The sequence below is a fragment of the Quercus suber genome, unplaced genomic scaffold (assembly GCF_002906115.3).
Source record: "Quercus suber isolate HL8 unplaced genomic scaffold, Cork oak 2.0 scaffold_455, whole genome shotgun sequence".
NCBI lineage: Eukaryota > Viridiplantae > Streptophyta > Magnoliopsida > Fagales > Fagaceae > Quercus > Quercus suber.
In genome coordinates this window covers 41,369-67,619 of record NW_027069906.1, presented here as the reverse complement: position 1 = coordinate 67,619, position 26,251 = coordinate 41,369, and the positions used below count along the sequence as shown (strand labels likewise).

At 33.9% G+C, this 26,251-nt stretch overlaps 1 protein-coding gene and 1 long non-coding RNA gene across 2 annotated transcripts; both read left to right on the top strand.

Moving 5' to 3' along the window:
- The first annotated feature begins 2,957 nt into the window (after positions 1-2,957).
- Positions 2,958-4,618, top strand: LOC136062813 (uncharacterized). Its single transcript, XR_010624524.1, has 2 exons — positions 2,958-4,248; positions 4,376-4,618. It is a non-coding gene; the product is annotated as an uncharacterized LOC136062813 (long non-coding RNA).
- A 19,418-nt stretch (positions 4,619-24,036) lies between these two features.
- Positions 24,037-24,752, top strand: LOC112034103 (putative germin-like protein 9-2). The gene has a single exon (XM_024066884.2). It carries the CDS (start codon positions 24,107-24,109, stop codon positions 24,737-24,739), a length of 633 nt encoding a protein of 210 aa, XP_023922652.1. The 5' UTR covers positions 24,037-24,106; the 3' UTR covers positions 24,740-24,752.
- Positions 24,753-26,251: the final 1,499 nt, after the last annotated feature.

Genomic DNA, 26,251 nt, shown 5'->3' with positions numbered 1-26,251 from the left:
GCAGCTATAACATAAGAAGCTCCAGAATTTGGTAGCTTGTGGATCTGGAGACTTACTCTTATCCTCTTGACAATATCATTATATCATGAGCTCTATAATATAGTACCTATCAAAAAGTATTTTCAAAAGAGTCTAGGAAAGGCTTACTAGTAAACTGATAATGACCAAGCAGGAAACTAGTGGGAAATTTCATCACAATGACTTATTAGCTGTTTTCTTGGAGTTGGAGTTTCTCTTTAACAAACCTGTGTGCCGGACCAGATTAAGAATATAGTGTGTAAAGAGATCAAAGTTGTTGACCAAAGTTCTAATCAATCTTTTAGTTGGAGGTGAGGTTTTCAATATTGGTTCTGTTTCTCTCAATTGCATGGCTCCAACAAATAGAAATCTAATATCCTAATATTTACTTCACATGCTTTTTTTTAATTGCATGGAAGTGCTGGCAACTAATTATTACTATTATTGCTCATTCATGGCTAAACTTGGATAATTTAGGGTACATTTGTCCACAAAATATAAAATCTATTAATTTAAATAGAACCCTAATAGTTTCTTTTTAGTCCTAAGAGTACAAACTACAAAACTATAAATGTAGCAAATGAAACTTTGGGGATTAAATTTTGACACTGCCAAACCACAATTTTAAATTGTAATTTATTATAATTATTTGTTAATTCAGCTTATATTCATTGAAACAAAACAGAGTACACAGGGAAAAACCCCAAAACCAAAGAAGGGAAGTTACCAGCATAGGGAGCCTCCCTACTACAGGACCCAACTTACAAATCTAACTACAAAACCAAGAAATTAGCAAAGCAAAAGTGCACTAACAACACAACCTTCTCGCTACCTTTAAAGCTAAAGATAACAAGGAGACTAAACAGCACATCTGTAAAGCATCCAAACCTGCACTTCAGTGCAGTAGTACATGGACATTACAATAGCACTCTGGCAACACACAGCATCACATGTAATTTACCCAAGAAATTATTCTAGATTTCTGTGAAAGCATCCTATGTGGATTATCAGAGGAAATTGGAGGGTTTAAACTTTAAATTTGAGGGATCCTTTCCCAGTCTAAGTTGGATTTTACCAAGTGCTTCTATGTCATGTTAAGATTTGAGTCCTATCTGGACCTCCAATAGTTTAATTTGTTCACAATCTCTATGTGTGTTTTGATCTGCTATATCATTTGTGTTTCAGGTCTAATTGGTTGATTATTAATTCTCACCATCTTCTTCTTTGGGCTTGGGCTGGACTGGCAAATCACATTTTGGGATTGTTAATTTTAGATTCTTTTTTTTGGTTTTATTGGGCAGGTATGCTTACTTTTCAGTGTCAAACTGGTGAATGGTACCACACCATCTCAACCATATATAATCTTGTGACTGGGTACCTTGAATCAGGGAATTAGAAATCACCATAAACACACACCCCTCCCCCCCCCCCCCCCCCCCAAAAAAAAAAGTATTTCTAAGGGCCACTAATGTATTGGTTATTGAGGAACCCAACTAAATTTCTAACTATTAACTGCATGTTCAATCATAATAAGGCTGCCATCCTTGTGAGAATTTCATACCTCCACATGCAACTTTAAAACACTAAGGTGTAAAATAATTCAATTTCAATGACACAGTTGCAACTTAGAATATATACATATACATACATACACACACACACACAACACACACACACATATATATATATATATAAATGTGTACTTTTAGGCTTTTAGCTTACATTTGTTTTATTGTGGACCCTGAACAGCAATGAATTTAGAGGAAAATAAGCTAACAAGGATGTAGGATAGACCAATCAATTTTCAAACTTATTTTTTTGCAACATCAATCATTCTTGTTGGCAGGCAAAGTTGTAAGGAATGTGGGTCAGGGAATAACCATCAGTTATGAGCTGGAGGGGTTCGACCCATAGAGAATATTGTGAATTTTGCAGCCCATCCCACCGATGTTGCAATTCAAGATTGGCAAATTCTCTAAGAATAGCAGCAAAGGAGAGGAGGATCTTATGAAACAAACATCTAGAATTTGGCTCAATTGGGGGAAACAATACTGCATTCTTTCATCGAGCTGTTACAATAAGAAATGCTAGAAAACTCACTACTTTGGTTGAAGGATGATCAGGGGAATAGGATAATGGATCCCCAACAGGTAAAATAATTAGCTGTAGGGTACTATTATCAGAATCTGTTAGTCACCTCTAAGTGGCATCTTGCTCAAGAAACATGGGGAGACTTTCAACAGGCTCTAGACTTCCAAATTTCAGCAGATCACAAAGAAAATTTGCAGAGGTCAGTTTCAAGTTTGGAGATCCAGCAGACTATGTTTTCTTTGGATGGAGAGAATGCCCTAGGCCCTGATGGGTTCACATCTTGTTTTTTCATAAAAGCTTGGCTTGTTATCCATTCAGATGGACAAAGGGATCCATTGTCCCCTAATTCGTTTTTTCTAGCAATGGAGTTCCTAACTCAGATACTAAAATAAAGGATTCTTAGTTGCAAGGACTTTAAATTCCATCCCAAATGAAGACATCGAAATGTAGCTCTTTGGAGGTTTGTGCTGCACTGTTTGCTATGGTGTATATGGGGGGAAATGGAATGCTAGATGCTTTGAGGGCTGTGAATGGTCTATTCTTGAGATTAAGTCTTTGTTTTTTCTTACTCTTCTTGAATGGAGTCTAGTTCTGCCATCTTGTTTTTGTTTTTCCCTTCCTGTCTTAATTAATCATTGTAATCAGGGCTCTTAATTTTTTCCAGCGTACTTGGGTTGGTTGTTTTAATAAAATTTGTTACGTTACTTATAAAAAAAAAAAAAAAAAAATCCATCCCAGATATGAGAATATGCAGCTTATTAATATTTACTCTATTAGAATGACTTCAGATTATCTACTCCCAGTCCAGTTTTTTAAAAGGTTTAGAAGTGATATTCCTTCTCATTTTTCTTTTTTCTTTTTAATTGACTCTAGGCTGATAGGATTTTGAAATAATTCAATAAATGTAGTGTATATGATTATAGCATGAAACCAAGCTCTGAGATATATAATGCTTCAAAAGACTTAAGAATTCAATGGACAAGGTTTCCATGGAAAATTTCTTAAGGTACAAAACATTTGTTGATCGAAAAAATGAACTACAATGACCTGATTGGTCTAAACTCTTGTACATAACCAAATTGCTCAAAGATGTAAATCATGAGTTATGAGAATGGTCATAGAACATGTTTGATTTCTTATAGTGTAATATGTTTCAAATTATAGTGATTCATTTTTTACATTGTGGTAGTGTACAGCCAGTTTCTTATTGTGCATAACCCTTGATCTCTAAGCAAAAAGATTGATCAATGGCCTCCAAGCATCTTGGTTTACAACAACATTATAGCCTCTTCATGTCATAACATATTATGTGTATATTAATATTTCTATCTGTAATCTAAAGGTTGGTGGACAAGATGAATTTGTGTTTGAAAATGAAGAGGAAAGCAAAAGAGGAGACATCTCTTATGAAGAATGGAAGAATATTATTAGAGGAGCTAATTGCCTTTTGCAATGGGAAAAGCAATTCTATCCATGTCTTCTCTACTAAGGAGCTCAAAAGAGCAACAAACAACTATGACCAGCGTCAATGTATTTTGCAGGATAGTGATTTTAAGCTATTCAAGGGTTCTCTAGAAGACCACTTACTTTCAGTTAAAAAGTACAACACAGGAGAAAAAGGATTTTCTGTTATGGAAGAAGTTACACTTGGCATTGTTAAAGACATTGTGGTGGGATCGCAAATGAGTGTCCACCAAAATGTTCTAAAACTCTTAAGACGCTGCTTAGAGACCAAATATCCAACTCCAGTGTATGAATTTTTCAGGGATAAAATTCTCTCCAATTATATCAACCCAACTGGGACAATCCACTTTGAGCCCTTAACATAGAAATGCAGGGCATAGTTAATGCCCTTGCATATCTTCGTACTTCTTTTTCCAAGTCTGTTATCCATAGAGATATTAGGTCAACCATCATTATATTAGATGGGAACAATGTTGACAAACTGATTGATTTCTCACTCTTATCTATTCCTAAAGGTGAGCTGCATGTATTCGATGCTGCAAATGAGAGAATGGGGGGTGGTGCACCTGAATATATTGCTACCGGCTATATAACTGAGAAGGTTGATGTGTATATTTATGGTGTGCTCCTACTTGGGCTTTTGGCTGGATGGATGTTGAATACTCCACAGTACAGGTATAGTCCCTCCTTTCTACCAATGTTGGTGAACCCATATGATGAACAAAATTGGTTGATTAAAATAATAGATCCTATGTCACTAAAAGAAGGAATTACTGAGGAACATTTTCTTGCTTTTGCACAGATTGCCTTGAGTTGCATCTCTTATATGGCAGAAGATAGGCCGACAATTATTGATGCAGGAAAACAACTTATTGAATTTTGAGTCTGTCTCACCTCCTTAGTTTATCTTAGCTCTATCCTGGTTGATTAACATTCAGGATATTCTATGCTCTGTATAGCATTTGAATGCACAAACTTGTCACCAAGACTGGAGTCACTGAATAAAATGGCAATCATGTTTATGATAAAACCATGGTTTGATTTCCATTCGGCAGCTAGAGTGGACTGTAATAAGACTTCTTATTTTTATTTTCGGATGGCTTGGGTTGGACAAACTTTCTATCATTGCATGTGGTATTTTTTGGTCAACAGGAAAGTATCTCTCCTTACAAATATATCAAATCAGCCATGTATGGGTAGTCTCCATTGCATTACCAATCTCTCTAATTTTTTTTCTTTTAATATACTCCACTGCATTACCGATCATTTTTGCTTATTAATGTCACTAAAATTTCTTCATAATGGTGACCGGTCAATGTTGTAAGGCTTTTAAGCTTAACGACTCAAAAGTAAATTATGAATGTGGGTTTTTGATATTTTGTGGCCTTGATCATAATTCAGTTGAGGGCAAGTGAAATATTGGGTTATTGTAGTTCGATTTAGTTTAGTGTTAAGGGTTTTCCATTGGTGGTAGTGAAGATGGGGAAGACTAAGCTTGAAGAGGGAGTGGCTTTTTGTTCTTCTTACATACAATGAAAATAAAAATAAAAATAGAGCTGGAGTGTGAACTAGTGATTGATGGTTGGGTGGTTTTGAGAATTCTGATGGATCACTAAATGCCACATGCATTAGAATTTTTATTTCCTTTTATTTGTTTGCTGAGATAACTAAAGAAAATGTTTGGTTTTCATTGTTCATGTCCTGATTTTTCATTATTCAGCAGACTCTTGTCAACAAATTGTTGGGTTGGGAGGATTTTCCTTTCATGGATAATAGATGATTATGAGACTAGGTTAAATCAAGGAATTGCTTCAAGGATTATTACTGTTGATGTGTAGTTTATCAATTGAAAAGATTTGTATGTTTTATTTCTTTCTTTTCTATTTTCCTGCATCTTCTTAGCTAGCAAAAGCATTTAGAAATTAGTTGTGTAATAGAATACAACTAACTCATGGGAATATATTGTGTTTTCTATTATTTCTGTTTGTGTCTAGAGACGTTGTTGGTCATGTGGTTTTACAGTTCATACCAATGCTGCTCTTCATTACATGCCTCAAGTGATTTACAAATTTTTTTGGCTTGATTAATGGTTCAATTGTTGTGATTTTTGCTGGACTTTAATTTAATGTGATACTAACCTCATCCCATCTATATTGGATATTGTTTCTGCTGGGACTTCTTACTTGCTTTAAATTCAAAGGCTGATCATCATCTCAAGCTTGAATGAGGTTGCTTCTGTTAATATCTATCAAAAAGTTAACTAAGACTATGTCCAAACCGTTTGGATTTATACCTCCAAATATAAAATATCAAAAACTTATCAAATATATATATATATATATATATATATATCAAAAGATATTTTTGCTGTCACAAATTATCATGTTGAGGATGGAATAGCCATAATTGTCACACACTGACTAGATTCCAGAAGAAGGAAAGAGTTATTTACTTTGAACAGTATTTAAATGATAGGGGGTGCCCCAAGCCTAGATCCCCAACAGAGATATTTGATATGGGTTTGGTGGTGAGAGCCTAGGTTGCCAAACCTAAAACTTGTGTCAGAGAATATATAGATCATTATTTCTCAAGTTAGGCTGTGGTTGTATTGGCTGCATGAGGAATGTAGGTGTTTTGGATGTGAATTAAATCATACAGAGACACACTGAAAGTAGGAAGAGTTTCCACATGCATTGGGAACATCATTTATTATAGCTGTTTGGCCCTTTGAAAATATTTTTTTGATAGGTGCTATATAATAGAGCTCGTGATATTGTCAAGTGGATAAGAGTAAGACTCCAGATACGCAAGCTACCAATTCTTTAGCTTCATATGTTATAGCTGCATCTCTCTTTCTCAGGGTATAACGAGGTACATTCTCTTTGAAACCCTTAATTTTCAATTATTATATATGCCTCCATGCCTATGAAGTGGGATTGAGTTTCATGATTTGTGTTATTAGATCATGATATTTTGAGATTTATGTTCCTGAATCATGCTATTTTAATATTTTTGGTCTTAGTCCTACTGATTTGCTTCTATTTAATTAAGTATTGTTTGGGGTGGCTCTAGGTTCATATTTCAACTTCAAAACCCATAGATTCATGTCTCAAAAATTATTATTTTTGTTTAATCTTTAAGGGAAGTAATTATCATAAATTTATTTCATAAAACCTAAAATATGACTCTTCGCTGATGTACTTAACAACCCCCCCCCCCCGTTAAAATAGAAGAGTCCATAGGCTGATTGGATCGTGAAATAATTCATCAATTGTAGTTTATATGATTATACAATGAAACAAAGCTCCGATATCTATAATGCTTGGTTTATCAAAGAAAAAAGAAAGGAAAAAAAAAAGAAAAGAGAACTATAATGCTTGAAAATTCTATGAAATTCAATCCACAAGGTCTTCAACTCTTCATGGGAAATTCCATAATGACCTAGTTGGTCCAAACTGCACAATGATGTCCAAAATTGCTCAAAGATGCAGATCATAATTTATGAGAATGGTCATAGAACATTTTTTATTTTAATATCTTATAGTATAATATGCTTCAAATTCTTGTAATTCATTTTTTACACAGTGGCAGGGTGCAACCGGTTTCAAAATATAAATTGTGGATGACCCTTGATCTCTAAGCAAAGATTGATCAATGACCTCCAGTATTTTGAATTCAGCCAGGGATTAGATTTTAGATTATTATCAGCTGAGAGTTTTGTGGTATATGAACTATATTTCTAGAAGCTATATAAAAAGGCTACAGTTGGCTTTTTTTTTAATTAGATGTTGATGAATGATATTTGATATTTATAAGGAGTTTCCAAGCTGTTGGGGTGCTGATTCCTAACAACTTAGGTGTTGATTCCTTAGTTTTTATACTTAGGCCTAGGCTTTACACCAAGCTTTGCTTGATGCAGGACAATATCAAAGAGGAAGTACCTAGTCCTACTAAGATAAGAATAGGGTTAGCTAGGCTTGTGTATAAATACCCTCCAATGAACAGCTTTATGTTGTCAATATCAATTCCGTTTGCTTTCTTGTAACATGTCATTGGAGCTATAGCTTAATGAAAAAATGTTCTAAACTTCTCAATACAAATCGTGACTTTGTTAAAATGATTGAAACATGATTTTCCAAAGTATCAAAAATTTTCATTTTGACAATGCCTATAAATCTCGTCAACGTGATTTTCCTCAGTGTTTTAAAACATTATAGTACAATTTCTCATACATCTTATCCTGACACATAATAATAGAATGCTCAAAATTAATTAGAATTTCATCACATTTTAGACACTATCAAAGCTCTTACCATCTATTCCTCCACCCTGGCCTCTCGCTATGGCAAAGCCAACCTCTTAGTGGTTTATAATATTAATATATGCCCCTCAACCTTACCTTTGCTTCATGGTCACACACCTCTTGAACGCTTCTTTATCACACACCTCTTAACTACATTCACTTTAAGATTTTAGGATGTGCTTGCTTTGTTTACCTTCTACCTATAAATACACTAAACATAAGCCACAATGTGTTGTTTTCTTGACCACAGAATTGAACAAAAGAATTGGAAATGTTACCTTCAATCTACTCCGCAAGTTTGACCCGATGCACTATTGAATGCTAGAAGGCCTGACTTATAGCTAGAGAGTTCACTCAAAGTATGGTGTACTATGAGGAGCATTTGCTCCAGTAGCCTGCCTTTCCTTTGTTCTCACTCTCATTGAGGTTTTTGCCTCTGCCAATGATCTGTCAGTCCAGCCCAAGCCCTAAAGAAGAAGATGGTGAGAATTAATAATCAACCAATTAGACCTGAAGCACAATTGATATTGCTAAACAAAACACACACAGTGATTGTGAACAAATTAACAAATAGGAGGTCCAGATAGGTCCTAAATCTTTAAAATGACATAGAGGCGCTTACTAATATCCAACTCAGACTCCATGCTTTCCCAAAAATCAAGAATAATTTCTTGGTTTGGTCGTGTCACAATTTGGTCCACAAATTTCATATGTTACATTTATACTACTAAGGTTTGGACTAAAATGAAACTTTTAGGGTTCTATCTAATTCTAAATTAACAGATTTTATATTTTGTGGACAAATTTAAATGATCCAAGTTTAGCTGTCTGATTTGGTCAATGACTCATGTGTGCAATTAAAAAAAGCATGTGAAGTCAGTTTTTGCTGATATTCGGTTTCTATTTGTTGGAGCCATGATGCAATCAAAAGAAACAGGACCAACATGCAAGACCTCACCCCTAAGGCCCTAACTAAAAAAAATGACGAGAAACCTGGTCGACAAATTTGATCTCTTTACATCTTTTGTTTTTTTTTTTTTTTTTTTTGGTCTGGCTCTCTAACAGGTACAATACACAGGTCTATTAGGTGAAGGAATTGAAGAGAAACTCCAACGAAACTGCCAAGTCATTGGGATGAAATTTCTCAGTTTCTTAATTGGTCTTTATAATTTTGATGACCTTTGTTAAGTGGACTAGGTTTTTTTTCCTCTACTCTTTGAATATAATTTTTTTTATAGGTATTACACAATATAGCTCATTAAATATTGTGTGTAAGACTTTCGCATCCACAAGCTAGCAAAATCTGATATAAGTTTGTCCTACTTCACATTTTATTGCTAATACTCTCTCTGTCTCTCTCTGGGTTCTACACAAGTACATTCTCTTTGCCACCCTCAATTTTGAGTTACCATATGTGTCTCCTATTACAAACTCTTGGGCAGTCCAAAGTATCCTCAACGATAGGTAGTTAGAGGTTCATTTTCATTTCTGGATGACTTGTAATATAACTATGAATGCTTCTAGGATTAAGATCATCCTATTTTAAGATTTCTGTTATTAGATCATATGCTATTTTAAGATTTCTGTTCTTATTGATTTGCTACTGCTTAATTAGACATTGTATTAATTGGATCTATGCTCATATCTACCACCTCTGTTACTCCTGAAGGATTTTTTTTTTTTTTTTTTTGAAAGTATTTTCAATAAAATTGAACTCTAGGCAAAATAACCACTCTAGGATTTTGGCTGTTGATATGGTTCATTTTTTTAGTTTATTTCATGAAACCAAGCCCTCAGATTTATATGGCTTCAAAAGACTAAGAAAATCAATAGACAAAGTTTCCTCTTTATCCATCCAAAATCTGTTATGGTTTTATAGAATAATTTCTGCCAAAACAATTACCCATAATGAGTTAAATTCATCCAAGCTCTTGTATGAGAATAGTCAGACTGGACCATCAATAATAACTCTTTTGGCCAAGAGCCTAGTAGCTCAATCTGAGGCAAAGCTAGGGGGTCCATGGGAGCATAGCCCCTTAGCTTATGAAAATTTTCATTTACAGCAGCTAATTTCCCTAATTTCAACCCCCCCTCAAATTTTTGAATTTGGCTTCTCACAATGTAGAATTTATGCTTAAAACATTTATAATTGGTCCTCAACTTTAGAACTCGTCCTGAAAAGCTCAAAAAGAAAAAATTGAACTCTTTTGAAAAGAGCCCAACAAATTTATCGTGTTATTAAAAAAAAAAAAAAACCAAAAATTAAATTGGCCCCAAAATAAAGATACCCAGCCCATTCCTTGCCCAAAAACACCAACGATCAACAGTTGTTCTCCTCCTCACACTGGACTTTCTTGGCCTCAAATAGCAATGACAAAGCTAACTGGCTATCTGTGAAATGGGTAGAACCATAGAAGCTTACTTAAAAGTGAGAGAGAGAGAGAGAGAGAGAGAGAGAGATCTATGGGAAGTGAAATAACATTTTGCAGAGTAACGAGTTTGAACAAGACACTTGGTAATACGTGGCAAAAATTGGAACAAACGTTTTTGCTTTTAAAGTTTAAACTTTGGCTCTTTGGTTTTATAATAGTATCACTCGCCACTTAAATTTTGCTGTAAAAATGTTACAGACATATAGTATTTCCGTAATATTTAATTTGGTTTACCAACTACTTTCCCTACGCTAATATATCATTTATTGCTGCTTCTTTTTTTGTCTGGTTTTGTCAACTGTCATTTTATTTTTTTGCAGTGAAAATAATATTTTGGAGTTACAGTTAATTTGGTTCTGGTTATTTTCAATTTGTAATCAATTTGGTTCTTACTATTAAGTCATTAACGAAAAATGTTTACATGACAAACAATATGTACAGTTGGCACTATTGATACTTATGTAGCTATTAAAATAAGAGATGTGTTACATCCACAACATTTTTACAACAAATCACAAAGAATTAGTTGTTATTGGTTCAAATTTGAACTTACCACTAAGATTACTTTGTTGTCTCAACAATAACAACTCGTAATAACCTGCTACTTATGATTTATTGTGAAAATATTGTGGATATAGCATTTCTCTTAAAATAATGATAATTTTTTTATTGAAATTATAAAATGTCACATCATCATTTTAATATAGAAAAAATAATTTATCAATTTTAAAGAAATTAATAAGTAAAATAAAATAAAAACACTAGCTTTGAATCCCTGATCTGGCAACACAGATCTTGAACCATAACACCTACGATCATGATGTACCATCTTGAGATTCAACGTGATGTACCATCTTTGTCTTTGTATTCGGCCCCAAAGAGGTTCTAAATTTCTAATAGGCGTGTGGAGAACGAATTTGGATAAATGAGGCTTTTGAACAAATTTAATTGGCTGAAACCGTCGTTATCTTTCGTATGGACCAAAATAGTATTTTTGTCTATTGTTATTGGCTCTCTCTCTCTCTCTCATTTGTAGTAAATTATATTTGGTCTAACATTTTGTTATGTAATGAGCCTAGCTTTTCATTGGTGTTATATATTCAAAATCACATTGTTAGATTACACAATTTAATTATCCTTAACACGCTTTTCAAATTTCATGTTAATTGGATGTTGTTTACTTTTTAATCACTAAATTCACTTTTTTATATATAATTTATATAAAAAAAAAAAACTTATCATTTAAATATTTTGCAAAGAAAATAGCTATTAATCACTTATCATCTAAAATTTTGCAAGTATAGAGAATTTTTTTAGAGGCAATTTAATATCTAATCAACAATTCACATTCTTTAACCCATTGGCAGTTATGCCTGCATGATGACACAACTCACAACCTGACCGACAAGGACCAGTTTTGAATCAAGCAACGGCCTAAGTCAACTCTCCAATAATATAAAATGACATTCATTTCCACCTACGAACAACAAAATCTATGACTTCGACCCTACAATCTTGGGGATAACTTCGAAACTAAAAGGGGCAAATGTCAAAGGATAAAATTCCAAAATTCACGGGATAATGCAATCTCCAGTGGGAGTACAATTGTACAAATTAGAGCACCACCATGAACCTGGAGAGGTATGCAAACACTAGCACCTCTGAACAAGGTTCCATTTTGTTGTTGCAGGTAAACATGGGACAAGTGATCAAATTGCATCATCAAAAGCCAATCTTAAGGGCCCGTTTGGTTGGAGGGGTGGAAAAGTGAGAGGATAGAAAATTGTGAGAGGATAGAAAAGTGGGAGAATAGAAAAGATTTTAATTTCCCTCCTTTTTGTTTGGTTGGGAGTGGAAAAGTGGAGGGATAGAAAAAATGAGTTGTATAAATTTACTCATATACTTTTTTAAAAAATTGATGCCAAAAAAAAAAAAAAAAAAACAAAGCACCATGGCCCAGAAATCAAAAGAAAAAAGAAAAAAAAAAAAAAAAAAAAAGAACCCACGCCCCCAAAAATCAAAATGGAAAAAAAAAAAAAAAAAAAGAAAAGGAAGAGGCAACGTTCAAACTGGAACTAAAAAAAAAAAAAAAAAAAGGCAAAGTACTGGATGAAGCCATATGCACTTTTCACATTAGCATTTTGTCACTTAATAACCAAACTTCCCCACCTAGTTTTCTCTCCATTTTAGGTGAAAACTTTTTTGTGGGACCGGGAGAAAACACCCGGCCCACCATCATTTCCCTCTCTTCTCTTCCAACCAAACACCCCCAAAAATTCTCCTCTCTCTCTCTCTCTCTCTCTCTCTCTAAAATCCACTCTACCAAATACACCCTAAGACTGCCTTCTCATGACAAACAGAAGCGTCTATAAAAGTAAAGTGGATAAAGGTGGGTTAACAATAATCTACACTATACATATGTGATTAGAAGTTCTATTTGGAAAAAAAATAATAACTTTAAAAAAATATATAACATATTTGGACCTAAACTCATAGGCTAAACTTTTTTTTTTTTTTTGAGGAACCATAGACTAAAATTTAAGTTAAATGTTGTCTCAATATATTATATTAAGGGGCAAAGTTGATGATTTTCCTAAGGACATGTTTAAGAAATAATTTTGGATGCTTTTTATGAGAAAAGAAAAAAAAATTATATTTTGACAACTTTTTATATTTTTCATGAAAGTATTATCAAATTTTTTTTTATAATAGCCTATTAACAAAGTCTTAAATGACATCTATTACAAAACCATTTTTTAAGACCCAATAACAAATGAGACACCTTCGCTTACTTTAGCTCATTTAGAGTCATCTTGCTAGCTTTTGTCACCTTCAAGGTTGATGGGTTTTGGGAATAAAATATGAATTTTATATGGATACTCTAAATTTTATTAGATAAATTTTAGGTGAAAACACCATTTCAGTCCTTATATTTTGGGGGGTACAATCAATTTAGTGCTTACATTTTGGTTAGGGGTGTCAATTCGGGTTACCGTGTCGGGTTCGTGTCGTATCGAGGTAGGGGTATTCAACTAAATGACTTAACCCTAACCCGACCTATTTAATAATCGTGTCATGATCTTTCAATCCTAACTCGACCTGTTAATAAGGCAGGTTGACCTAACCCAATCCATTTGACACGCTTAATAAACGAGTCGTGTTGAGTTGGCACGAATGAAAACAACCCATTTCAACCTGCATAATATTAAATATAACATCTATCTAGAAATAATTATTTTTACATCCCAAAAGCAGTACATACACTTCAAGTCTTCACTCATATTCAAAATAATATAATTCAACAAAAATATAACATTCATCTAGAAATAATAACATTCATCTAGAAATAAGTTCTTTACACTCCAAAAGAAGTGCATACATTTCAACCAAATTCAAAATAACAAAGTTCACAAAATAATAATAGTTCAACAAAAATATAATATTCTTGGTACTCGTCAAATGCTAAGTATCGATATTGAAAAATTTGAGCAAACAATAGACTAATCCTGACTATGACCACGATTATCATCCATAGTTTTTGTTGATGTCCAAATTCATAACATCTTCCACAAGCTCATCCAATTTTCATTTGTGTAAGTTCTATGCCCAAAAAAAAAAAAGTATTAGTAGTTCTAAGGTCTGTAAAGTTTCAATTTCCAATTATACTCCTTGTAAATTTTTGTAATTACTCACTTTTCTTTTTAAATTTAAAATATATGTTGAATATAAAGTATTTGACAAATCTAAAATAAAATAAATATTTATTTGTTATATGAGTTAAACGGTTGTGTTAAGTGGGTCATTTCGGCGTGACACAATAAATTGGCGTCTAAACGTGTCTATTACGGGTTGACCCATTTATGACCGGTTCTTATCGTGTCACTTTCGGTCGACCCGTTTGTGACCCAAAACCATTAAGGCCCAACTCTAACCCAAAAAACCCGTGTCGGGTTCGTGTTGTGTTCGCGGGTTGAATTGAACATTGACACCCCTAATTTTGGTAGTAGTCAATTGATCCTAGATATTATCAACTAGCACTCAATTTGTTTCATTAGCATTAAATCACTAATGAAAGTGCATCTGTGGCTAATAGTGTGCATTGTTGACATGTCTAATATTGACGTGTCTAATTAAGTGTCACATTAGTGCTTAGATGACAAAAAAAAACCACATCAGCATTTAAAAAAAAAAATCAATTAAAAAAAAAATTATGAAAAAGGTAAACACTAGCACCAAAAATTAAAATAATAAATCCATAAAAAAAATACAAAAATCTTGGATAGAGAAAGCAGGGCAAGATAGATTATTTTGAAGAGAAGATAATTAATCTATCTACACGCAATAAATGAATACATAAAGTATATGTTTGGCATGGCTTAATTTTGCCAACTTATTTTACTATTCAGCTTATTTTTGTACTATTCATGGGTCTTCTTGTTTTTTTTTAACTAACTTTACCTTTATCGACAGTACTTTCAACAAAAAATTTCATTTTCAATAAAATAAGCAGATTCCAAGTTGAGGTTGGAATCTTGAGAACTGTGTGGGGCACTGCTCTTGGGCTCACCGCGCGAGTCCAAGAATATGTTCTAATGTTTATGTATTAGTCATTTGTGGCTATGGAAATTGAAACGGGGTTGTAAATGCATTTTGGATCTTCTAATTAAAGCTTAGAATTTTTTTTTTGATAAATTGTAAATTACACCCCTAAAGTTTAAGGTTGTTTGGATTTACATTCCAAAATTTTCAAATTTTTTTGATTTTACATCCTGGAGTTTAGTTCCATTAGCAATCCACCCTTTAGTTAGTTTTTGTTGTTAAGGTCTGTTTGTTTTGGTGGTAAATGCTTTCAGGAAATCATTTCCACCTGACCCGCTTTGGCAGCTAGGAAAATAAAGAATTTTCGGAAAATCAGTTTCATTTGACCATATTTACTCCTTTGACCCAAAAATGGTTTTACACTTTCATTTTCACTTCAAACCATTTCCGGGTCATGCGCAAAAGAGAGAGAGAGCGAGAGAAAGAAGAGAGCTCAGCCACTGCCATCTCCACCAATCCAGCCACTCACACCGATCCAGCTTACTTCGGGTCACGCCAAGCTCAGCCATTCGATCCTCTCCCTCACGGTAGTCCGATCACCGAGCCAAACGTAGACCCACGATGAGTTTTCCTTCTCCAGTTGACCGTTCCTCCGATCCACACACCTCACCTCACCTCACCTCCGATCCACACACAAGTCCGATCCACATCCCTCACAACCCATCCTCCCAATCCACCTCTCGGATCCGATCTTAGCATTATATATTATATATTTATTTATATAAATATTTATATATTTATTTATATAAATATTTATATATTTATTTATATAATTATTTACTGTTTTTATTTATTTTTTTAATTATCCATTTTTTATTTAAACTGTGTATTATTCATGGATGTTTAAGGGGATCAATGTTTTTGCCGTGCTTTTGGGTAGAATTTGGTTTGATGGGTTATGCGTATGAAATTTTGGAGTTTGACTCATGATTGGGTTTAGGGTGATCAATGTTTTTGCTGTGCTTTTAGTTAGAATTTGGCTAGTTGGATTACGCGTATGAAATTTTGGAGCTTGACCCATGATTGGATTTTCTTTTTTAGAATTTGGCTAGTTGGGTTTGTGTAAAATTTGGCTAGTTGGGTTTTGTGTATACAATTTTGGAGCTTGATATGTATACTTTGATGTAGCAAATGTTATGTAGTTGCCTATTGGGTTATGTATATTTTCAAGCTCGAGACATGACTAAATTGTATGATTTTTTTCATCATTTATCTTACATTTGCAAAACTCATGTTGGTATTATTATTTACTTGTAGTAGAATATGTGTGTGTTTAAACCTTAATTGAAGGTGCATTGGGTATATAGGTGATTGTAAATAGAATGCAATGTGATGGTATTGTGATGATATCAATGTGCAGTTATCAATGTGATGGTATTGTGATGGTATAAATATTGATTGTAAATAGAATGCAATGTGATTGGTACTCGTTATCAATGTGGTTTGGATGTTTTCTGTATGTGGCTATTTTTATTTACTGTGTAATCAATAGCATGCTTGTTTACATAACTCTTAAACCACAGTGTTTATGATTTTGTTAGATGAAGAAAAAAACCAAAGCCGCAATTCTTGCCTCAGTTGCATCTATCCTCCTTGTGGGGGTTGCATTGTTAAGGAAATTACGGCGTAGACGTAGACGACTGCCTAGGGCGCCTTATGTTAATCATGCAGCCGAGAGAGAGGAATACATAAATAGTATTCTGCATGGAAGTGAGATAAATTGTGTGAATCAACTTAGGATGAAGCCTATAGCTTTCCACCACTTATGTCACATCCTCATTGAGGGGGAGCACGTACGCCCGACTATTCACATGTCTGTTATGGAACAAGTGTCATTTTCTTACACATTATTGGTCATAATGTGAGGTTTCGTGTAATGGGTAGTCGGATCTATAGATCAACTGAGACTGTTCATAGATACTTCAAAGTTGTCTTTAGGGGGGTCCTAAAATTATATAGAGCTCTAATAAGACTACGTAGCGAAGATAGACCCCCAAAGATAAGGAATAGCAGAAGGTTCTACTCATATTTTAAGGTAAATATTGCGACTTGTGTATTTTTGTAAATTGTGAAAATTTGTGTGATTTTAAACTATTATGTCTATCGAAAATTAGGATTGTGTTGGAGCAATAGATGGTACACATGTTCGTGCATCTGTGCCACCTGAAATACAAGGAAGATTTTGTGGTCACAAAGATGGAACCACGTAAAATATGTTAGCTACCATTAGTTTTGACTTAAAGTTCACTTATGTATTGGCTGGATGGGAAGGCAGTGCACATGATTCACGTGTGTTAAATGATGCATTTGCTAAGCCAGTGGGATTTTCAATTCCCAACGGTATTATATGATTACTTCACCTTTTTGGTTTATTAGTTTAATAAATATTGTGCGTTTTTCTAAGTATAGTAGTGATTTGGTTTTATTTTTGAATATATGTAGGTAAATATTATCTTGGTGATGCTGGGTATGGTAATAAAAATGGAATATTGTCACCTTATCGGAGTGTGTGATATCACTTGAAAGAGTTTAGTGATCGTCATCCTACGATTACTTCACCTTTTTGGTTTATTAGTTTAATAAATATTGTGCGTTTTCCTAAGCATAGTAGTAATTTGGTTTTATTTTTGAATATATGTAGGTAAATATTATCTTGGTGATGCTGGGTATGGTAATAAAAATGGAATATTGTCACCTTATCGGAGTGTGTGATATCACTTGAAAGAGTTTAGTGATCGTCCTCCTGAGAATGAGAAAGAATTGTTCAACCTCCGACACTCTTCATTGAGAACTACCATTGAGCGAGGGTTTGGAGTGTTGAAGAAACGTTTTTGAGTATTGGATGCAGAACCATTTTGGTCTTTTGAAACCCAAGTGAAAGTAGTGTTAGCATGTTGTGTGGTTCATAATCACATTATGGGGGTTGAACCACATGACCATATTATGGAAGATGCAATGAACGAAGTAGAGTCTAGTGACCCCCAACAAGAAACACAATCATGTCGAGAGTCCGTTGAAGACAGTATATCTTGGAATGCTAAGAGAGATAAGATATGCCAAGTTATGTGGTCTGATTATATCAGGAGTGGAAAGTAGTACTTTATTTAGATTTCTATGATTGTAATATGTGTTTTTTTTTTTTTTTTTTAGTAAAGACAATGTATTTACTATAGACTTCTGATGGCGTAATAAAAAAGTATTTTCAGCATTACATTGTTATTTGATGGTATTACATTGCCATTTCTAATGTTAGCATGTTTCATTCTGTTGTGCACATTTATAAGCGTGGTTGTATGTGTGTTTGATTTGTTGTTCATATTCCGAGCATAATTACTAAATGCTACTCTCATTTTTAAATGCTACTCTGACTATACAATTTTCATATGTAGTAATGTCAAATGGCAAAGAGAAGGTGAGCAGCAGCAAGCAATTCAGGTGGCTACCGCCCATGCATGAAATGATGCTTAGGATACTTGCGCAGGAGGCTGCAAAGCGCAACAAGTCGTCTAGCACCTTCAAGGCAGGCTCCTTTACTCTTGTAGCGAAGAAGATAACTGCCCAATTTGGGGTTGAGTGCCACCCCTCTTATGTTGACAATCGGATGCGGACTCTAAGGACCATTTGGTCCACTATTGAGAAACTTCAAAAGAAGAGTGGCTTTGGCTAGGATAATAACCTAAAAATGATAACATGCGATGCAAAGACATACCAAGAAGAAGTCATGGTATGGCTTCCAACTATATTTTCTTAATATAAATGATAATATATGTTTTTGTCCAGAAATTGAAATTTTAGTTTGGAAATTGAAGGCAAAGAATTATTTGAAAAGTTATTCAGAGTTTCAAAGAAGGCATCTATGAATTAGATGTTAGAGGTTAGATGAAGTTTTAGTAAGTTATATAATTGTGTCATGTAAACTTTATCCAAAGAATTAAGGGTCCTAAATGGGTCCACAATCGTAATGCTTAACCTTAATCCTGCCTAGTATGGTTTATTGTCCATAGTCCAAGAGTAATGTCACACCACCATATCTAGATGTTTAAACTCAGCATCTACTCTACACCATGATTTTATGTTTAATATGACATGGATGGACACCCACTTTGTTTTTCAAATAATAACAGATTTTTTTGTTTATCATTGACCTAAAACATTTACTGGCATCTATATTGAATTGAATATTGAATTTATGAGTGAAATAATTATTGCATTGTTATTATACGTTCCTTTCTCCCTTACAGGCGCAACGAAAGCATGCGGAGTATCTAAACAAAAAAATTAAGATGTATGATGAATTAGCTATTGTTGTGGGGAAGGACACAGCCACGGGTGGCTTTTCTAAGTCCTATGTGGATATTGAGAATGAGCCAAACAATGAGGACAGTGCTGAGTTTGTTGCAAACAATGTGAAGGAATGTGTGGTCGAGAAAGGGAAGAATGCAGTTAAGTCATCCACCACTGGGTCGGGAATTTCCAAGTCCTGCAAAAGAGGGCGTGCACCTTCTAATGCTGATGATAGTGTGTTGACTGATCTGTTTGATTAGCTGAAGGAAATAGTTGTGGCTCTGAAAAAAATCAACCAAGGCTCGGTGGATTACACAGCTCTTTACAATGAGGTCATGGCTATGATGGCGGATGGGTATAGCGAAGACATGCTCACAACTGCGTTTGACTATCTTTGTGAAAATGAGAAGGCAGCACGGGGATTTCTAGCCAAGAATGCTAGGTTGAGAAAGCTGTGGTTGGATGGTTTTTTGTTCACACAACTTTGACTTGTCTGTTTCATGTTGATTGTGACGATAGCTTTAAGAATTAACTTTTGTTGTAGTACTAGTATTGACCTGCCATTTGTATTATATATGTTGTCTTTTGTATTATTGGGACGATACAATTGCCCAAATTATGTATTTGTACTGTTCAGATATCACGAGTAGGTATCATTTTTGTACACCATAGAGGTGTAATGCTAATGGTGAACGATTGATGTGGCTGTTTTTATATAAATATTATGGGTATATTTAAATGATTATTTTTGATGTTGAAGTGAATAATTATTTTTGTACTATTACAGATATATCTAGGCAATGCAGGTGTTTGAATTTGGATGATTATTTTTGATGTTGAAGTGGATGATTAGTTTTGTACTGTTACAAGTTTGTCTAGGTAATACAGGTGCAGGAATTTGTAAGGCATTTCATATTTTTCGTAAAATGATCCACAAACCAAACATGAGAATTGATTTTACGTAAAAATCGTCTTACATTTTTCGTAAAATGTTTGACCGAACCAAACATGGGAATTGATTTTCCGTAAAATGGAAAGCATTTTCCGTAAAATGTTTGAACGAACCAAACACAGGAATTGATTTTCCGTAAAACGAATTCTGAGATAGCCAAACAACCTGAATGCATTTTCCTTTTCCGGAAAATAGCATTTCCGGAAAATATTTATTTTCCGAAAAATATTTTACACGAACCAAACAGACCCTAAGTGACATATGTGCATATAGACGTGTTTTATTTTTGCCAAATCAACCCCAAACAATTCATTTCAGCAAAGACTAAGCACAGACAACAATCCAAACGGTATTGATTTGCCCAAAGCCAAATCACAAAACTCTAATCATAAACTACACTGTTTGAGCCAAATTCTAAAATCCCAAATCACTTGTATCAGCTTTTGCTCAAAAAAAAAAAAAAAAAAATCACTTGTATCAGCTACTCCTCTCCCAAATTGCAGAGCAGGACCTCATCGTGAAGTGTGAAAGCAAAATCCAAAACTCCAAAATCATCTTGGATTTGTTGCCTATCTCTCTCACCTAGATAGAACCCCATGTTTGAAAGCCTCAGAGGCTTGTGTTCTTCACCTTGTTCCTCACAATTTCTTCAGCCACAAAAGAGAAAGAGAGCTAAAGATAAAAGAAAGATAACTCACCTTCGGTGTCGCCTGGTGCCTTTGATGAAGGAGCTGGTGGTCTGGGTTCACGATGCGATCTGAGGATTTGGGTTCACACTAGCCAAGGAGTTGGGTTAGGGAGGTCTGGACGTCTGGGTTCACAAGAGCTAAAAGGCTGGGTTCGTCAGTTGTGTCTTTGATTTTTGAGTTTGACCGTCTGGGTTCACAGGAGCTAAAGGGTTTTTTTTAAAGCTAGGCAATTGTTAGTCAGTTTTAAAAGTGCAACTACTTGGTTTTATTGTGGTGAAATTTTAATTTTGTTGACACGAAAGCAATATGAAATTTGTAGCCAAAGGGTTTTTTTTTTTTTTTTTTCCCCTCAAATTATCTACTCGATTCCATTTACTCATAAAAGAAGATGAATTATCAAAAATATAAATCATGGAGTGAGAGTTATGAAAATAAATCAATCATTCTCCATACCTCTACTGTAACTGGACAAGACCAGAGCATATAAGTCATATTAAAGCCAGATGGTTTGTGTTTTAACTTTTGGATGAAACGGCTACATGTTAAAATGCAAGTCTGCTCTTGTTTGGGGCTGATTTGGCAAAAATAAAACATGTCAGCATGTATATACGTCACTTAACAGCATAAATTAACTATAGAGGGTGAACTGTTAACGGAACTAAACTTGAAAGTGTAAAATCAAAATTCTAAAACTTTGAGTTGTAAAATCCAAACAACCTCAAACTTTAGGGGTGTAATTTGCAATTTACCTTTAAAAAAAAAAAAAAATTGGTTCTCTTTTTTAACTCATGGAAGAGGTTGGTTCTTTATGACACTTTGTTCTCAAAGTTTGTTGATTTTGAATTTAGGAATTCCTTCATTGGATTAGGAAGGAAAATAACGAAGAATGAGAAGATTGTAATAATGTCCAGTGATAATCTAGTTTTGGTAGTGCTAGATCTGCAATTGTTGGTGGTGTCTGATTGTTGTGGGGATCTGGGTTTGGTAATGGTGGTGTTGGACTGTTTGGGTGAAAATTTGAATGGTTACCAAGAATTGATAAGAAAATTAAAAGAAAAAAATAAATAAAGAAAAGGATATCATTGGTAAAAAAAATAAATGAAAGAAAAATATTTTAAAAGGTTGATGTGGCTTTTTTGCCATCTAAGGGCTGACGTAGACACTTAAATTTAGACACGTCACCATTAGACATGCCAATAAGACACACTGTTAGACATGTGGGCATTTTCCGTTAGTTATTTAACAAGAAAGACCAGATTGAGTGTAAGTTGAAAATAACAAAGATTAAATTGACTGTCACCAAAATATAGTAACAAAATTGGCTATGATCTCAAAATGTAGAGACCAAAATGGTATTTTTGCCTAAATTTTATAAACTGATATTTTATCATTTATCAAAAGGTAATTCACACATTTATTTATTATATTTTTGAAATTCAACAATCATATGTACTTTACTATATTAATTTGTAAAGGTTATACAGTAAAGTTATAATAACTTTAGCATTTTCCATTAAATATATATTCCACATTTCACTAAAAGTGAAAATTTATCCATAATTTTTTTGTAGAGTTTACTGGGTCTAAGCTCTGATATGAGATTTGGATCTCACATGCTTGACTAATCCAAATTAAAGTTGGCAAAGAGGGCTAGAAGAAAAAAAGAGAACATTTTTTCAACAAAGCAAATGCAAATAGATAATACTATAAGTAGAAGACAAGATTTTTGATGATTATGGGCCATTTCATGTAATATATAATAGTTATATACTTGGATTGGTTGCATGGCTCTCTCTCTCTCTCTCTCTCTCTCTCTCTCTCTCTCTGTGAATAGTCAATTAATAACTATAGCTTGTTTTGTTCTTGTTCTCCATCGGCTATTGAAAATGTGATAGCTGGTGCCGTCCCTTCATATAATTTACAATTGCTTAGCTCTCATATATTGAACTTTTTTATCTAGATAAGGCACACTTTTTTTTTATTATTTAACTTCAAAAAGGAACATTTAGAAGGACCAAGAACAAAACAACAACGAAAACAGACAACAAATAAGATCTAGAAGACCAATATTGCTAATTCCAATAATTAATAATAATAATAATAAATTTATGATACTCTTGGTGTGATGGTCACTCTACAAGTATAAGTGTTTGTGAGGTATGAGGATAAAAATTAGGGTTTAAGTCTTCAGAAGGGAGCTTCATACGCATATATACCTAGATTATGCTAGATTAGAATTTCTACCTGGTAAAAAATAAAAAATAAATAAGAAACTTTTTAGCAGCAGAAAACTGAAAAGCTACAAGAAGAAAGACCGACGTTGTAGTTTTCATCTTAGTTGTTATCCAAAAGGCCTGTACAAAGAGTGCAAAACGCAATCACCTTTCCTTTTGTTTCTACACTGACAACACTATAAATATTGCCATATTGGTCCTTATAAGGCAATGTATCTCTTTCCAACACTTTAACCATCATTACCATAATAGCTTTTCCTTTCTCTCCTTTCTCTGTACCTCCGCAGAGTTCCATGGCCTCTAAAAGTTTCACCAAGACATTCTTCTCACTACTACTAGTTTCTTCATTTGCCATCATACAAATGGCAATAGCCAGAGATCCAGACATTATCTCAGACTTCATAGTCCCAGCAAATGTCACTGCCATTGATGCAAATTTCTTCACGTTTACTGGCATGCGCACACTTGTAAGGCCAGGCCTTCCCACAAACACTACTACCTTTACGGCTTGGAAAGCAAGCATGGCTGAATTCCCAGCTCTCAATGGACAAAGTGTTTCCTATGATGTCCTTTACTTCCCGGCTGGTTCCATCAACCCACCTCACACCCGTGTTCGTGCTACTGGGCTCATTTTCTTGCTTCAAGGTACTCTTCAAGTGGGTCTTATTGTGAGAGAGTTTCACACATATATATATATATATATATAATTGGATTAAGTTAGAATAAAATTCATATCATGTATAAAAAAAATAAAAAATAAAAAACTTTTTAGCAGACTTAATTAATATGACAGAAGCAGAAAACTGAAGCTACAAAAAGAAAGACCGACGTTGTAGTTTTCATCTTAGCTGTCATCCAAAAGGCCTGTACAAAGAGGGCAAAACGCAATCACCTTTCCTTTTATTTCTACACTGACAACGCTATAAATATTGGTCCTTATAAGGCAAAGTATCTCATTCCAACACTTTAATCATCTTTACCATAATAGCTTTTCCTTTCTCTCCTTTCTCTGTACCTCTGCAGTCCGCAATTAGAGTTCCATGGCCTCTAAAAGTTTCAACAAGACATTCTTCTCACTACTACTGGTTTCTTCATTTGCCGTCATACAAATGGCAATAGCCGGAGATCCATACATTATCTCAGACTTCATAGTCCCAGCAAATGTCACTGCAATTGATGCAAATTTCTTCACGTTTACTGGCATGCGCACACTTGTAAGGTCAGGCCCTCCCACAAACACTACTACCTTTACGGCTTGGAAAGCAAGCATGGCTGAATTCCCAGCTCTCAATGGACAAAGTGTTTCCTATGATGTCCTTTACTTCCCGGCTGGTTCCATCAACCCACCTCACACCCGTGTTCGTGCTACTGGGCTCATTTTCTTGCTTCAAGGTACTCTTCAAGTGGGTCTTATTGATACAACCAACAAGCTCTATACTCAAACACTGCAAGCGGGTGACATGTTTGTGTTTCCAAAGGGACTTGTGCACTACCAGTACAACCCTGATGCGCAAACACCTGCTATAGCGATTGCAGCTTTTGGGAGTTCAAATCCTGGAAGTCCTAAAACTTTGTTCAACACAAATATTGATGACATTTTCTTGGCTAAACCCTTCAAGAGAAATGTTGCCACCATTCTGGCTCTAAAGGCCGGTCTTACTCCCAAGCAATGAGGATTGCATTCATTTCTAGTTCTAACTGATTTGTGGTTATTTTGTTTTTTTTTTTTTTATGTGCGTTTATTTTCACTTGTTAACGAGTGAAAGAATCAATCATAAGCTGCAATATTATGAAGGAAAAAACAAAACTGTGTAGATGATTTCTTCACTTGTACCCACAAATTCAAGACATGTTATTTTCTTGATATTTATGTGTTGTTTTAATTTTTTTAAATAAATATATTAATTAATACAGTCTTAATGCATATCAATTTATATCTTTGGGACACTCGTTAATGATCAAAACCTATTTTTTTTACTCTACTCCTCTTGTTTATGAGGTACTTATCATGAATTATGTCATCATTAAATGTACATAGTTTCTCTTTGTCTTAGACTGTTAATTTGTATGGTATCACATGGCATGTCTAAGTAGCAAGTTTAATCAATGAGTCCATGCCACATATTATGATCAATCCATCTAAGATCAATTACCTAACTATTATAAGCAACTAATGGTACGAAACTAATGGTAATTTCGTATGAGGCTTACTGATTATCTTTTGAATTTTACTTATTAATGTCACCAAAATTTCTTCATAAAGGTGATTGATCAATGTTATAAGGCTTTTAAGTATGAATGACTCAAAAGTAAATTATGAATGTGACATAAATCAATATAATTTACACCAATGATTACATTATTATATAATAATTAGTCACAGACCCATGCAACTTGTAGGAATATAAAATTATTTTGTAATGTGGTATAATGTATGATTTATTCTCTAAAATGTATAAAGATAATTTGTTCTCCTTTTTTAAAATTATTTTTCATCTCTCAATCTCTACAAATATGTCATTCTATTATTTTGAGTTTTTTTTTTTTTTTTGAAAAACTTAGATGCATTTGATTGACATTATTCCTTTTTGTTTTTAGGTAAAAGATAGAAATACTATTCGTTTTTCAAGTGATCTATATTATTCAAGCTTTTGTATAGTGTGTTATGGTTTTTTTTTTTTTCTACAACTAAAATTTTTAAGTTCCAAAATTAATTATTTAAATTTCTCATTCTCGTAAGAAGATTATTATGATAACCAAACTTCATCACAAATTTACCATTGATATTACTCAAATAATTTATAAACACATTCAAATACATAATCATGTAGATTGTATTTTGATATAAACTCAAATTCTCACTTCTAAAATATCTAATTCACACCAAAACTATTAGAGGGATAGAGACTAGAGAGTACATGTGATAAATAACTCAAAAAACATACTACCAAAGTTTATCATCCAAAAGTAGAGACACAAAAAATAAAACAAAAAAAATTCATTAATCTAAAGTAGAGTTGCAAGAAAGAATTAATAATAGAGAGAGAGAGAGAGAGAGAGAGAGAGAGAGAGAGTAATTACCTTTTTTGGAAGAGAATGTGAGACAAATAACAAAATTATATAAAAGAAGATGAGTAGAAGAATATTCCCAAAAAAAAAGTATAGTTGTAAATACCAAATTATCC

Excerpts from the sequence above, each read along its gene's own strand:
- LOC112034103 (XM_024066884.2), top strand. The coding sequence starts at position 24,107 with ATGGCCTCTAAAAGTTTCAACAAGACATTCTTCTCACTACTACTGGTT.